Raw genomic sequence first — 16,232 nt, forward strand, 5'->3', positions numbered from 1 at the left:
CAAAAAATGTGTTAAAAGATAAAAATTATGAAAACGTATAAGTATATTTAGAAATTATATCAAAATAAATATTTTTATGTATAAAATAAACTTTAAAAAATTATATATATAATGTCGGGTTGATTTGATCTCGAATTGACTTTTTAGTTAAAACCAAACTAACTCAAGTATAGTCAATTCATTTTTTTTCAATACCAAACCAAGTCAAATCAAACTATAGTCTATTTCAGTTCGGTTTATACACTTGAGTTCTAATTTTTACTATAGTTGTACAGCACAGATAAAATTGACTATATCTTAAAGTGATATTTTAAGCAAGCGTACAACCATAGATTTCAAATATTTTTCAAATTTATGGACTTAGAAGTCAAAATGAGATTATGTTATATATCACACTCCGCTCCCATCATCCCTATTGTATAGCCTAAGATAAATGATCATTTTTACCTAGTACAATAATATGCCTAGTTAAATTAAAGTAACAATAACAAGAAACTTAGCAAGTCAAATACAGATTTCTCAACTCAAGTTCAATCTAGTACTGCTCTCCAGAAATCGAACAACGAGGAAGGTTCATCATCGTCAACTGCAAGAGAGAAACTCATCGATCAGTCAGAATTTCGAGCTTACTCAATGTGTGATTTCAAGAAATATTTCATATTAGGAAAGCTCAGAATCTGAAACTAATGCTGACTAACTATTCAGCTGAGGGAAAACTTACCATAAACGCGTATGTCAAGACAAGAGTTTCCCATGCTCTCTTGTTCTTCGCGAATTTCATTTGCTGAATTCTGAGCAGAAGAGCTGCAGCAAATCAGTTCAATCATCTCCAATGTACATATCTCTCCAATATCGATTGGTATTTCCTCAAGACGGATGCAGTTCCTCAAAACTAACTTTTGAAGGTTTGGGAAGTTAACACTACCGGCTTCCCAGTTCACTAGACGTGGCTCAGCAAGCAGTAGGAACTTTAGCTGGCTAAACTCGTCTTCATCACTTAGTGTCCACGCACAACCTTCAAACTCATTATCTCTAAGTTTAAGCACTTCAAGATTGGGCAATGCAGCTAGACTTGCCATGTCTTGAGAAAGCAGAAGACAACCGGATAATATTAACCTCTTAACAGATGTTAAGGAAGCACACCAGTTTGACAAGGTGAGCCGCTTCTGACCATAGCAGACGCACTTCAATGTTTCGAGTTTCTCTAAATGTACCAGATTTTTTAAGTATTCAGATGCATCGTCTGATGCAGCATCGAGGATACTCAGTTTACGTATATTGGGAAGGCATGAAAAGACTTCCTCTGTACAGCTCGCAAAACATAAGTGAGAAAGTTCCTCCAGATTGCTGAGCCCCAAAACATCATCTGTTGTGGTACTTCTTTTAGGCTTAGACAGATAATTGCCACTCAGTAGACGCAGACGCCTTAGCTGTGTCATGTTCCAGATATCCCGAGGCAGAACCAAAGTTTTGTGCATATAATACAGCTCCGGCTGTTGAAATACCAAGGTTTGCAGATTATAGAGATGAGACACTGATGCGGGGAGACCACCATTTGATCGAATCCAAAGGTACCTTAGATGAGTTAGTTGTGTTATCTCAGCTGGAAATGCAGGAAACATATGAGAAATAATTGCCAACACTCTGATATGTTTGAAGCTCGCGAATAAGGAAATTTGCCTATGAGGCGGAGAAGAGATTAACAGTTTACCCCAGAAAAACATTGATCGAGTTACATGAGATGACAACTCACTAGAATCATTTAGAGAAATGTTGGAAAGAAAGCTGAAGCCACGACCCTCGTTCCTCTGTGCTAGGAAGTTTGAAACATATCGAGCTGATGTCACGTGCAGGAACTTCTCTTTCTGAGCTTCTCTTAAGCTCAAGTCCCTCAACAAATCATGTATGCCACAACTTCTGATCTCACCATTGAACCTCCTCTTTTTAATCATTATTAGATTTCTACTAATAAGATCTTCCAAACACTCTTCTGCAACTTTTTCCAAGCTCTCGACCCTTTCGGCTTTTAGAAACCCTTCAGCAACCCAAACTTGGATCAATGTCCGAGCTTTTATTTCAAAATCCTCCGGAAAAGCACCCATAGAGAGGAAGCATGGCTTGAGGTGGTTAGACAGGTAATTGTAACTCATACCGAGCACTCCCAGGCATTTATCAGGATCATTCGCAACAACTGAATTAACAGTCTTGGCAACAGTGATCCAACTTTCTCTTCTCATAGAAATCTTAGAAAGATGCCCTGCAACCACCAGAATTGCCAAAGGAAGTCCACCACATCTTTCCGCTATTTGCTTCCCGATATCCTCTAACTCAGAAGGACAAAGATCATTTACCCCAAATACCTTGACAGAGAGTAATTTCCAACTATCATCCGAACTTAGGACCCCCATCTCATGCAAAGGGCTATCAGGATTAGCATAAGCAGCCACATCCTTAAGCCTACTCGTTAATATGATACGACTTCCATTGTCATCATCTGGAAAACATCTTGTGACATCGTCCCAAACTTTAGTACTCCAAATATCATCCATGACAATAAGATATCTTCGATCCTTAAGTTTTCTATATAATGACTCCGCTAACTGATCCTCAGTTTTCTCCACAAGCTTATCCGCCGTCATACCAGGAATGCAACGGGCTAGACTTAACAACGACCTCCTCATTCCATACTCTCTAGATACTGTAACCCATGCATGAACATCAAAGCGAGACCTAACTCGAGGATAATCATAAGCTTTTTTAGCGAGAGTCGTTTTGCCAATCCCACCCATACCTGTAAGGATGATCTCACATTTATAGAAGTAAAGTGACAAAACTACTTTTTGCTGCATTAAAATAATTGAACTTTACTCACTATAATAGTAAATTTGCTACTTTTATTCACTATAACAATAAAGTCACCAACTTTGATCCAGTCCTATATCAAAAAAATCTATCCGTAATAGGTAAAGTTTAATGATCATACGTCAAATTAACCCTACCTGTAATTGCAACGACTTCTCTCTCGGAGGAGTACCCAAGTAGCCTTTCTATAACCTTCTCCAAATCATCATCAAGACCAACAACATCATTCTCCAAATTAGCATTAAAACTAGGTTTAGATGGACTTCCAACCCTCGTTTCGAAATGATCTTCAGCAGGTTCAATGTCATGGTCATGGCTTGTGCAAGTCTCAAGACTCAGCACCAACTCTTCCCTTAGTAACTCAATCTTCTGTACTACTGGTAATAAACTTCCAACTAAATCTTCCTATCCTCTTTGATGAATCTCACAAATCTTTAGTTCAATAATATTCTCAGCTTCATTGAGAGCATCTCTAAACTTTCCAACCAAATCTTTGATATTTTCTTGGTGATAATAACTACTTTTGCTACTATCATCAAGAAAGGCTTTGAAATAATCAAGAGATGCAGCTAAAGATTGAATTTTTGGGTCAGAAAACAAACCTGGGATTCTGGTATTGAGTTGCTCTAGAGTTTGAGCAAGAGAAACAACAGAAGCATAAGCCATCAATTAGTCTCACTGGCCAGTTGAAGAACAAGAAACCTCTTTTACCTAAAAAAAAAGAAATGAATTGCCAAAGAGAAAATGGAGAGCCCTTCAATGCTACAATTATTAGATAGTAGGTGAAAAATTGTAGCATAGATAAATGCTGGGGCCTGGGACAATTGACAACCTTTTGTGCCAAAATGCCCTTAAAACAATGATGGATCTGAATATAATCTTTTACCATATTCCACTCCTAGTATCACTCTTATTTCATAAGATTAGTTTCGGAGGATCTATGTGAATTTTTATAGATATGTTATAATGACAAAAATTTCATTGAAATATATATGTAAATTGTAATGAATAATAAAATGTAACAATTACAAAATAAGAATAAAGACTTACGCAATAAAACATTCATAAAAAAACTAAATTAAGAAGTCTGATGGAAATATAAAAAAAGACAAAAAGAAACAGATTTAAGAAAGATCCAATGTAGACATTATTCTTATAAGACTGATGTATGTATAGATGAAAAAATAAGTACAAAATTAGTACACAACTCTCTGAGTTCTTATCGACTCTATTCATATCCTATCAAAATTCAAGAGGTTTCTTCATTTACTTTAACTATAGAATGAAAATGATAGCCTAATAATCTTGGTAGGAGTTTCATGAGATTAGAAAAGTTGAATTTATATAGATAAAATAGAAGGAATATCAAAAGATATCTTAAAATTTTAGTTTAAATATTTGGAGGTTATAAATATGAAAAGATGAGAGTTATGAATATTAAGAGTATAAAGTTGAATAAGTAATTAACAAACAATAATAAATAAATGAAGAATATGAAAAAAGAAATTAAAATTAGCAAACCATGTAGAAAGAACAACTAAAGTTCTTATCACGTAATTAAGCGTTAATGAATTGTGAAGATAGAGTCATTCTTTAATAATAATCGAGAGGACATTATCAACGTCTGTCTCCATTTTGCAGATTTACACCCTTTATTATTAAATTTTGTTATTTATCATAAAGGATAATTCTTTATCCACATAAATTATATTATTCACGAGAGGGGTTAAGGAAAAAGTTATGAGAAGAGGAAAAATAAAGCAATTGAGGTAAAGACTTTTTTTTAAAAAAAATATATAATTATTATATACATATAGATTATAGATGATAAATATTAATTAATTGGATATTTAATTAGAAATTAATCTTTAGAAGTCTAAAGTCATTAACCTTTTAATTAAATTTATATAATCAAATATTTAAATATTTTATAACAATTTAATTTATATATAGGGGTAATACTGTAATTCAACTTTCAACTTTTTTGTTCATGCTTTTAGTAATACTAGTTTCCGAGCACGCGCTTTGCGCGTAACTCATGAGTGTATTATTTCTTAAAAGATAATATTACTAAATAATAAAATATGTCTAATTGAGATTTCTTACTTTGTTTTACTACTAATTGTGACACTCCAATTTTCTGACCTCCTAGTGAATGCATCAAAATAATAATATGAGAAATTAATAAAATAAACTTCGTTCATAATTTCAAAAATAAGTTTGCAAAGCAAAAAGGAAATAGCAACTATCTAAATTAAATTTCTCGATAGTTCCGTTTTATTGGTAGAATAATGTTAGAAGAAACAGTGTAAGATTAACTTTGAGTGAAAGGAAAACAAAACCTTTCAACTTTTTTACTTTGCCTTTTGAATCTCCTGATAATTATAATGAATGTGTTTAAGTATTGTATTAAATTTTTATCCACAAACACTTTAAACTAATTAGTTAACTATAAATATTTAAAACTATGATGTAAAAAGTCGTTTATATTTTGAAAATCAGAATATTTATGAATAACTACTATTTTTATATAAAATTTAATTTTCTCTTCATACATAACTTATCCACCATTAATCTAATATTATATGTTTCACTTTTTTTTTCATGATTTAATTTTCTCTTCATACATAACTTATCAACCATTAATCTAATATCATATGTTTCACTTTTTTTTTCCATAAAAAGAAAAGAAAAGAGTAAACATCCTATTTTATCACATTCATTCTTAAAGATGAAAATTAATGTATATGTAAAATTATAAGTACGAAGCAAAAAAAAAAAGATACAGATGAGCAAGATAATTAGGCATTTCATTTTATTTTTCTATATAGTGAAACTGAACATTTGAGCATACAAAATACTAATATGAATTTAGAGCAACTTACTAATAAAACAAGAATTCAACTATATGAAGATAGACAAAAAAAGTCTTATTATAATTCTTACTACAAATAAGTATAGAACTAACACATCAAGCTCCGATGCTTCAGTAATTGAATTCTTGTCTATTCTCATGACTGCAGAAGGGAATCTCACAACTTTCACCTCAAATTGTGACACTATTTCACATGTTTAGAGTTCCTACACACAGGAATTGTAGGAGTGATGAATAAAAGTTTTTCTTGAAAAAGTTAAATTTATAGAACAAAATTATGGAAACATGAAAAGTCACATGAATTATTGTTAAAATAAATATAAAAAAGATAGAGATGAAATTTAATTTTAAAGATACATGAATCTACTTTAATTTCTTGTCTATAAGGAATAATTACTCATTTTTATTTTTATTTACATTTGTGTTAGAAATTTGAAAGGTCAAGATTATGGAATGACTAATGAGAATAAGAAGATTACATATATGAAAATTATAAAAGTTTTAATTTATTAGAGGGGCAAAATAGTAATTCAACTTTTAAGTTTTGAGCTTCATGCTTATAATAATATATGATATGATAAAGAGAAATCGCTTTCAAAGTTAAAATAAGATTGAAGTGAAAGAGAATTTAAGATACTCAGAAGTGAAAGAGAATTCAAAAAGGAAAATGAACAAGGACAAGAAACTAATTTTGTCATATAAATAACCTCTGTGGTCCTCATGTTGCAACACAAAATTTTGAATGAATAAATAAAATACACTAGAACATTAAGGGTACTTATAAGTTACAACATTGCATCCATCTCACTGGGGCAAAATATGAAATTTGTATACATCAAGCAGAGTTTCTATCTGGGGATAAAACCTAGAACAGGGAGCAAATTTTGATTTGGTGTCTCTTGTTTGATCTTAGGAGCTTTTACATGGCTACATTCTGCACAAAATAAACTAAACTTCACATGGACAAACAACAAGCACACACCCAAGTTTGGATGAAAAACATGACAGATTACACAGCTACAGGATATCTTCAACTCATTTTGCATGGTTGATAACATCACATGGATGACCTTCACGCTATTATTTGCTTTGCATGCAAAACTTGAGAGTTCCTTCCTAGCAATTGATACCACAAGCCTGAACATCTGGTCCAGTAACTCTTGTTGTGAAGGGATCAATACGCACCCATAACAAAGAGAAAATGGAGGCCAGAAGAATAGACCACACGACCACGATAGTAGGTGTCCGGTTCTGACGACCCATGAGACCTTTGAGGAAGGGGTAAAGGTGAACGATCACCCAGAAAGCAAAGAATAATTTACCAAAGAGGGGACCCCATGATTGGTAACCACTGTTGACGGCATATGAGATGCCGGCCACAACTCCTACCAGGTTTACAATGAGGAGAGTAGTGGGGGGTATAAGAAGAGTAGTCCATTTGAACATGTAGAGTTCCGCAAAGTCCCCATCTTCATCTGATGCCTTGGATGTGACAGTAAAGTTGGTATCAATACCAGCAAGCACTTTGAGCAACCCTTGGAAGACGGCAAACAGGTGAGCTGACACACCACCAATGACCCAAAACTGTTCATTTCTCCACCATTCATCAATTCCAACACCACTCCATCTCATCTCCAAAATACCAGTGGCGAAAATGGAAAGAAAGAGGGATATAAACCAGATGCTAGCAAGGTTACTAATCTGCAAAAGAAAAATAAACATATCATAAATCCTGTGAAATGATATATTGGTAAATGTATGATAAAGCAACTTAAGAAAGTATGTTCTATGTAAGGCCAAGCTTAGTAACTATGTGCAGTTTAAGGCCAACTGACGGTTACTTGAAGAACTCAAACTAAATGGGGGAGATCATAGGTGTAGCAAATACAATACTCTGCTTCATTTTATATGAAGATGTTTACTTTCTATCAAATAAGACTGTGAAAGTGTTTGACTGGGCCCGGAGCTTAAGAAAGGAAGACTTGCCTTTTGGAACCTGTGGTTTTAAACAAGCCATAACACTTCCGTGGCTATAGAATCGCGTCATTAATGGTAAAATGAAAAGTTTAAAGTAAAATTGTTTCTAGATCAAGAGAAGTGTCATTTTTTTCTTAAGAGAGGGAAAAAAGTGTCACATAAACAGGGCTAGTATTAAATAACCTTGGATATGCAAAAGAAACCAAGATATAACAAGCACGCAAACAAGTCGACAAGAATTTAGAGATCCAAAGCTAACCTGAGGGATAATAAATTTCCCAGTAAGTAGACAAATAGCTGGAAGCATGCAGTATATAAGAAGTGGAATGGCAGTGATTGGATATATGGTGGTGTTGACATAAGCAAATCTCTCCAACCACTTCAACCGTCCATTGTATCCATACCATATAGGACAATGCCTACTGAAAAGAATTTCCACCGACCCTAAAGCCCATCGAAGCACTTGGTTCAGACGATCTGAAAGATTAATAGGAGCTGACCCTTTGAAGGCGGGTCTCTTGGGCATACAGTAGATAGATCGCCAACCACGGGCATGCATCTTGAATCCAGTAAGAATATCCTCTGTGACAGAACCATAGATCCATCCAATCTGCACATATACAACGAAATTTAAGTATTCAAACACATAACAGTAACAACAATCATGGTCCAGTTAGAGTCTACAATAGGTAGTTGTACCACAAAGAAATTCTCGTGTTAACAATGTACCAAAAACCGATGCATCTATTTGGTGATGTAGAAGTAGCTCGACATTTTCTTTAAAGGGTATATGCTGCAACTCTCATTTTCCTTTCACCAGATCAAAGGAAATCGAATATTATTTTTGTTATAACACTAGACACTGGATCTCTTTTTGGTTTATTTTTTCTGTCAATAAGGTCAAATGCTAAGTAACAAGTCACCTAAAATTCAATTAATACAGTTCCGTGGCAATGATTGTCCATCAACAATTCCCTACTCATCCTAGAACTTTTAAAATGGTCAGCTTAATTGACATCACTTGCAGGCTCTTCCCTACCTATCCTAGACTCTGGTGGGGCTGGAATCCAAAACACAGCATTACCTCAGTTCCCCATTCTGATTTATCTTCATAACCACAACTGATAACATGAATAGCCTCTTTCAAAAGGGTCTCCGGTGTAGCTGATTGAGGAACACCACCATTCTCCATGAGTGTTGAAGCAACAAAAACAGCTGATTGCCCAAATCTCTTCTCCAGGCTCATTTGTGACATGAGAAGTGACTTCTCATCATCAAATCCAGCACCTGATTTCATGATTGAAAGGGAGAGGAGAAACAGTGTGTTAGAGAAGTTGGAAAAACTTCAAGAAAATATTGAACCACCACATAAACGTAAGGGACTTCAAGCATAAAGAAATAGGATAATCCTGTAAAGAATTAGTGCACAAGAAGCATAAAGAGGACTAAAGTGTACTTCAATTCTCAAACTTGATAAAAGTAGTGTATATGCCAGGGATGAGTTGCATTCCTTGCTTATAACTTCACCGTGCTAATCAAGAAGCAATAAAACCCAACATATAAAACGCATGCCTACAGCTTGTGTTTTTTCCTGTTTCCTTAATAAGTACTCCCCTGTTTCAATGTGTTTGCCTACTTCTTTTTTAGTCGTTTCAAAAGAATGTCTCCTTCCTTTTTTTGGCAACTCTTTAATTCTAAAATCCACATAACATGTTTAAGACCACAAGATTAAAGGGTACTTTGGTACAATCCACCTATCTTTAGTTTAAGACCATAAGATTTAAAAATCTTCTTTGTTTTATTAAACTCCGTCCCAAGTCAAAACCAGACAAACAAATTGAAACGGGTCAGAAAAAGTAGTGACGGCAAGCAACAGAAGGCACATAACTGTACGCTTACTTAGAAATAGAATACTTTTTGCAGTTTTGTGCGTCAATCAGCAGTAACAAATTTTACAGAACCATATTAAACAAGCTAATAAATAAAGTGAGGCAATGGGGAGAATTTCTATCACAACAATATGGATTGGAGAACAATTGGTTAATTGATATTCTACAAGCTAGTCAACAGCATAAAGAAGTTCCATGCGCATCTCCTCTTTTCAACGTGTCTAAAGTCCAAACTTACGTAAATTTTAAAAGGTTCAGGAAAAAAAGCGTAGCTATACTTCTGTTTGCAAGGCAAGGCAGGTCCATCACAATCCAGACTTAGAAATGACATTGCTGTCTATATGTGACAGCTCTACGAGTTCAATTTTTTTACTTCCATTATTGGACGATGGCAAACCTTCCAGAAGGCAGGAGAACACGCACGGTTCACTCTTAAGAAAGCAACAGAATATAAGACAAAATTTTCATTGTTGAACAACCATTACTTGGTGTGCTGCGGGTACTCTACAAGTCCTACTCACTAAAGGTAGGGGTTATCTTCTATGTTCCGGTTCAGAAGTAATTTCATGAAAAATATTTGAGGTAATCCAAAGCAATGAACTACAAGGTAGAAAAGTCTAAATGATGAAGACAGAAGTGACTGTCTGCTGATGTTGAAATGTATCGGTATTGAAAATCCATGGGATATTTGCAACTTGCAGTTTTTCCCTTTTTTTCTCCTGATGTGACAGCTTTGCCAATTAACTCACTAAAAGGAGTTGCTGAGTAAGGTGTGGTAAGATAAGCATCAGAGTAATCATTCTGGGATTGGTGAAGTGCTCAGACAAAGATAACATGAAGTGAAAAGATTTAGTAATTTGAACTATACCTTCAACTCCCTCCTCTATATCCTCCAGATTGAATATTGGCACAGTGGGATCAACATTCTTACTGGATTTCTTCTTGTCTGAGCCATTTTTACTTGATTTAGAACCCTTCTTTCTTGATCCACCGAAGCAGGAAGAGAGGAACCCTGCTTTCTTATGCTTTGGCTTAATTGGAGGTTCATACCCATATAAAGCTGTTCTATTAAAGACACATCCAGTACCCACATACACTGGGCCTTGAATTCCGTCCAAACCTCTCAAGTTAATCTGGTTCAACGACAAAAGAAAGATTTCACACCAAGATCCACATAAAATAATCTCATAAAAGCGCATGAACTGCATAAAACACTATTCTAGCTTCTGACCGAGTATAAGTCGGTCACTGTTACTGAAGTTCAAACTTACATCGAAAAAAACAGTATTCCTGTTGGCATATCGATCGTTCCTATCAATACCATCGAATCTCTGAGGGAATTGTACATAGCAGACATATTTTCCAAGGTTAGGATCCATCAAAAAGCACATTGCTTCTCTCAACGCCTTGCTGTTGTTTATGTAATGATCACAATCAAGATTCAACATAAAGGGTCCATTAGTAAGAACCGCTGACACCCGAACCTGCACAATCATTGTATATGATAAAGATGCCCCATTTAAGTCAAGATTGTTGGTTTGGGGGGATAAACTGTTCCGATATTTAACAACTTACCAGTGCATTCATGGCACCAGCCTTTTTGTGATGTTGGAAGCCAGGACGCTTCTCACGAGAAACATACACTAGTCGTGGCAACTCATTTCCATCACTGTCAAGTCCTCCACTTTGTCCCAAGAAAACCTGTAAGCAACAAACAGAGATAACACAGTTACTCCCAGAACAGAAAATGCCCCGACAAAAGTTTGAATTTTCAGCGTAAAGCTAATTGTAAGCACGCAAGTCCAATGTCAAACTCGTGGATTAAAGTAAGATACAATCCTCAGGCAAGTTCGAGTAATTGAACAACACTGATATCGTTTGTTTTAAAAAAATTACATCCAACAAAGAAGAATTAAAAGTTACCTGAATCATCCCAGGATGATCCCTGGTGTTATTACCAGGCCATGGTGTGCCATCTTGCATAATCCATCCTTCTTCAGGGACCTTTTGAGCTTTTGCAACGAGGGAATTGATGCGAATTTTGAACTCTTCATACTCCCTCTGTATTATGATTCCAAGAAACATTGTGAGCACACAACAAACAGAAAACAACTAAAGGTAGTGCAAACACTAAAACTGACCTTCATTGCCCTGCGTTCTTTTACAAATGATGTTTGAACTTTATCCTTCAAGTAGTCAACCTTCTGAGAAAAATACCACTCTGGAGCTCGTGGCTCTATGCTGTACTTCTTCGAGAAAGGAACCCATTTCCTTGCAAACTCTGCTGTTTCAGATAGGGCTTCAAACGTCAACATGGCAGCACCATCATCAGACACATAACAGGACACCTTATCAACAGGATAGTCAACTGCAAGAATGGACAGGACAGTATTTGCTGTAACAAGAGGAGGCTCCTTCAAAGGATCCACAGTACTAACAAATATGTCAACAGCAGCTAATTGTGATGGCTCTCCTTCACGATCATACCTACCATACATCATGATTAAAACTGAGTATAAAAGATAAAAATGGAAACGAGCAAAACAAAATAGAAAGAAAATAACGAAAAGAAAAAGATCAAGCTCTTACCTAAGTGCAAGCCTATCAAGATATGTCTCACGGTTGATTGGAAGCCACTTAGGGAACTGATCCAAAATCCAAGAAAATGCAAACCAAATCTCGCATATCACAGATAACAACCATAACGGAATTGCATTCGGCACTGGATTCATTATCCGATAGTGCAAGAAAATACAAAGAATGACAAGCCGGAGGACAATAACCATCCTGTAAGGATTTATTCTAGACGATGGAATAGACACCTTCCTTGAAAGAGGTTGTCTAGCCTCATCATTGCTGCACCAACAAAGATATACCATTAAAGGAAAACTCATCCTATATTCAAGGACAACACAAAATTTGAATGCTTCAACATTCCATCTGGATGCTGATCACTACATATCACGAATTCAGAAAACTCACAGTAAAGAGTCATCCCCCAGAATGTCAGTACTAGCATCAATATCTCCAACTCCTCGTTCCGAAGGTGGCTGGCTAGTGGTCATTGGCACAACATTCTTATCCTGCTTCATTTTCCAGCCATCAACTCTTTCTTTCCAAGCAACATTGCCAAGTCCAGGGGATCCAAACTCCCTTACTGGGTCCACAACCCTGATGTTAGCTGCCAAAATAAGAAAAGTACATAGAGCCTCAAATATCTAGAATCAGAGATGAGGTAGAGTTAATTCTGTAACCACTTGTAACAAACAAGGTACATACGAGATTGGTTAGCATCTGTTGAATATGTAAGTGGATGGATGTGTTTTGCACCACCAGCAGGTCCAGGAGATGCCATTGAATAGCGTCCAGGTGATGCTGCAGACAATTCCCCAGAAACCTAGAGGAGGTAAGAAGACAACAAGCATTCAGTCACTCATTCAATTACTTATAACAGGCAAGACAGTCCAGGAAAGGGGAAGATAATAATATGAAAAACTAGCAACTGTGAATCATACATCTGTTCCATTTGTAAGCAGAGGAATATGATTGTGGGAGACCTCCTTATCATACTTTGGAGCACCAGTCTCCTCACCCCGCCCGTAAGTTGCGTGCCAGCTCAACACACGGTCTGCCACTTTTTGCTTCTCATTCAGATTTTCAGAAGAGTAATTTAGATCACTGGCACCATCATCAGCATCACCATCTTCTACACTTTCACCACTAATAGCAGGACTTCCTGTTACAATCAAGTAATACAGCACATCAAGATCTCAAATCAGAATAGTCTAGGACTTAATTGAGTTAACTGCCATTCAAATCTTTTAGTAGATTAGCGAGATGCAGATCTTTTTTTTCTCTTCTGTTTAGTGTGTTCTTTGTTGTTTGGGATGAAGGTAAGTTAACTTCATGCATAATCTCTTGATGGTAAATAATTGTTTTAGCAAAACCATTTTATCATCTTATATTTAAAAATTGCCAGTCAGCATATACAATCATGCACCAGACTCAGAAACTAAAGGTCTCTTACATCTCTTGGCTAACAAGTTTTGAATAATCTATTAGCTATTCAACTCAATTGCTCAATCAGAATCATCCATACCTTTATGTCTCTTGTATCTGGTCTTGCACTGTGGGCAAGATTGATTCCCGTCCTTCCTCTCATATTCATAGCATGGCCTACAAACAGGGAAGGCACAGACATCGCAAGCAACAAATGGCTCGCCATTCACAGTAGTGCCAACACCATCACCACAGATCTGACAGACTTGACCACCTAAGGTCTTCAAGGACTTCCCCTATGCAAAAAAAATCAGTACAATAAGAGACTTCCTCACTTACATATAAGCTTGCAAATCATCATTCAAGCTTAAATCTCATATCATACAAGATCAGACAAACTACTTCTACTCACACTTAGTAGAACAATTCTAAATTAAGCTTCACATCAAAGATCTAAACATTCTAAGTCCTTCTGAAATTCAATAGGAACAACAGTAAAATATTAAAGTTCAGTTCTTGACAAATTACTACAGACATTTCAACCTGATACCAACACAGAGCAAAGGTAGTGGAACACCACAAACAAATTAACTGGCCAAAATACCAAACCCATAATGGAGACTGACAACAAATGATATCATCACGCCAATCTGAACAGCAATTGTGAAAAAACAAGGTAAAGGCAGAGTCTTTATGTGTTCCTTTCATGAACTAACCTTCACATCACCTTCTGGATCCATTGTCAGTCCACTTAGATGTAAACAACGGATTTGCAATCAGCTACCAGTCTCAGCCCGATAAGTCGCCAACCAACATGCCCAAATTACAGATCAGATCTATTTCAATCACCAAGAAAAATAAAAGAAATCAGGAAAAAAAAACATAAAATTAAAAGAAAGAACAGTCTATTTAGCTATATATTCAGTTAGATAGAAGGAGCATTCATTCAAGAAGAACAATCACAAGCATTTTAATTGAAGTAAACCCCCTTCCCCAGTCAAACTAAAAACCCCACAAATCAAAATCCATCCTTTTTCTAATTTCATCCAATTTCCCTCATCAGAAAGAGAAAATCCACCAACATTCCCCAAAAAAGAGGGCAAAAAGTACCTCAAGATCCGATAAATCAAGAAATCCAACCCAAGATCCTTCGATCCACTACACAAAATCAGATAAAGAGAGAGACCCAGAAGCCAAAATATCAAGAAAATGAAAGATCAACAGAGCATTGCCGACAACACACTCTCTCTCTCTCTTTCTCCTCTGCTTTCTTTGGGTGCCAATAAATACACAGCTATATATGAAAGGGGTATTGGAGTGTAGACTGTGCGTATTAGCTGGAGATAGTATTTGTTAGTATGTCGTGTCTGAAGAAAAAATACATTTTCTGATAATTAATAAAAAAAAAGGGCTAGTTGGCTCAGCTTAGATGAGACGAAAGCGACACAAGAGCTGCCCTATGACTGAGAATTAGTGGAGCTTGCTCTAGTTTTAGAGAGAGAAAAATCACTCCACCGACAGCTCTATAGAGAGAGAAAATCAGATCTCCAATTATTTCCACTTTTTAAAATTAATTTCACCATTTTTTTAAGTATTTCTTTGATCACTCAACTACTCCCTTTACTTCATTTTTTTCTGTTTTTGTTGTTTTACTTTTCTGTGTCGGTTGATTGAAAGTGAAATGGGTGAAGAAGAAGATGATCAACTAAAGGCTGCTTGCCCTGTGTTTCGATGGTTGTTTGGACCATATTATTAGTTTAATTATAACGTATCTCGTTAAGATTTTTATTTTTTGTATCGATAAAAATTTTGTTTTATTTAATAATTGATTTAATGTAATTATATTAATATTTTAAATTTTATATTTGATAGCAATAACAAATCTCATTAATTTGGTGATGAAGTAAAAGACACTTATAACGTGTTTGAATTATTGTTACTTATTATATTTTATTGACAGTTTAAGTACAATTTTAGTTAGTAAATTTTATCATAGACAATTGGTGCTTGGTACGATGAAAAAACTTATTTCATCCAACGATCGATTTGGTGTGATTATGCTATTGTTATATCAAAAATCTATGTTTGATAATGATAAAAAAATCATTTTATTTAATGATCAATTGGGTAATTTTATTTACTCCTCTATTCTACTTTTTTATTTGGTAACAATTAAGAATCTGATTTTATTTAACAGTTAATCTAATTACGTCATTAAGCTTTCTAGTTTTTAGTATTTAATAATCACATTTTATTCTTTATTCTAACTTTTTTTACCGTAATTTTACCTTATATTCTATATTATCATTACCTTTTAAAATTATCGATACGTGAGATTATATAATAATAAAAAAAAATACAATCTATGAAAATTTTAATTTATTAAAATAATACTACAATATAATATAACGTATTATTCCATGAAATAAAACTTATCGATCATTGCAATAGAGTGTATGGAAAAATTCAAAAATGTTGTTACACAAATTGTGTCCGATTGTAATTACTTTTTATCTTGAAAGAATATTGTTTTGTGTATTGGTACATTCTGATATAATTAATTAGGATTTCATCATCATTATGTGTGAGATTTTTGAATTATTTTATTTTGTATCTTTATTAGGATAAAA

At 34.9% G+C, this 16,232-nt stretch overlaps 2 protein-coding genes across 3 annotated transcripts; both read right to left on the reverse strand.

Annotated features, from left to right (window-relative positions):
• Positions 1-329: 329 nt before the first annotated feature.
• LOC107026920 (putative late blight resistance protein homolog R1A-10) lies at positions 330-3,680 on the reverse strand. Of its 2 annotated transcripts, none has more exons than XM_015228048.2 (3): positions 3,465-3,680; positions 722-2,791; positions 330-586 (listed from the first exon to the last, which is right to left on the reverse strand). In XM_015228048.2, the coding sequence occupies exons 1-3, from the start codon at positions 3,526-3,528 to the stop codon at positions 531-533; spliced, it is 2,190 nt and encodes a 729-aa protein (XP_015083534.1). In that variant the 5' UTR covers positions 3,529-3,680; the 3' UTR covers positions 330-530. The 2 variants fall into 2 exon arrangements, with proteins under 2 accessions (XP_015083534.1, XP_015083542.1); XM_015228056.2 differs by having other exon boundaries at positions 3,000-3,678.
• Positions 3,681-6,473: 2,793 nt separating this feature from the next.
• On the reverse strand, positions 6,474-15,142 carry LOC107026913 (cellulose synthase A catalytic subunit 3 [UDP-forming]). Its single transcript, XM_015228034.2, has 15 exons — positions 14,713-15,142; positions 14,319-14,438; positions 13,703-13,898; positions 13,119-13,339; positions 12,883-13,000; positions 12,586-12,784; positions 12,193-12,459; positions 11,745-12,090; positions 11,527-11,664; positions 11,179-11,304; positions 10,875-11,087; positions 10,472-10,736; positions 8,799-9,001; positions 7,974-8,324; positions 6,474-7,438 (listed from the first exon to the last, which is right to left on the reverse strand). The coding sequence occupies exons 2-15, from the start codon at positions 14,340-14,342 to the stop codon at positions 6,854-6,856; spliced, it is 3,252 nt and encodes a 1,083-aa protein (XP_015083520.1). The 5' UTR covers positions 14,343-14,438; positions 14,713-15,142; the 3' UTR covers positions 6,474-6,853.
• Between the last annotated feature and the right edge of the window lie 1,090 nt (positions 15,143-16,232).

The sequence above is a fragment of the Solanum pennellii genome, chromosome 1, assembly GCF_001406875.1.
Source record: "Solanum pennellii chromosome 1, SPENNV200".
NCBI lineage: Eukaryota > Viridiplantae > Streptophyta > Magnoliopsida > Solanales > Solanaceae > Solanum > Solanum pennellii.

Excerpts from the sequence above, each read along its gene's own strand:
- LOC107026913 (XM_015228034.2), bottom strand. The coding sequence starts at position 14,342 with ATGGATCCAGAAGGTGATGTGAAG. Across the intron at positions 13,340-13,702 it reads CAGATACAAGAGACATAAAG|GAAGTCCTGCTATTAGTGGT; the intron begins GTATGGATGATT and ends TGATTGTAACAG. Across the intron at positions 11,665-11,744 it reads AAGAACGCAGGGCAATGAAG|AGGGAGTATGAAGAGTTCAA; the intron begins GTCAGTTTTAGT and ends ATCATAATACAG.
- LOC107026920 (XM_015228048.2), bottom strand. The coding sequence starts at position 3,528 with ATGGCTTATGCTTCTGTTGTTTCTCTTGCTCAAACTCTAGAGCAACTC. Across the intron at positions 2,792-3,464 it reads ACTCAATACCAGAATCCCAG|GTATGGGTGGGATTGGCAAA; the intron begins GTTTGTTTTCTG and ends TCATCCTTACAG. Across the intron at positions 587-721 it reads TCTTGACATACGCGTTTATG|TTGACGATGATGAACCTTCC; the intron begins GTAAGTTTTCCC and ends TCTCTCTTGCAG.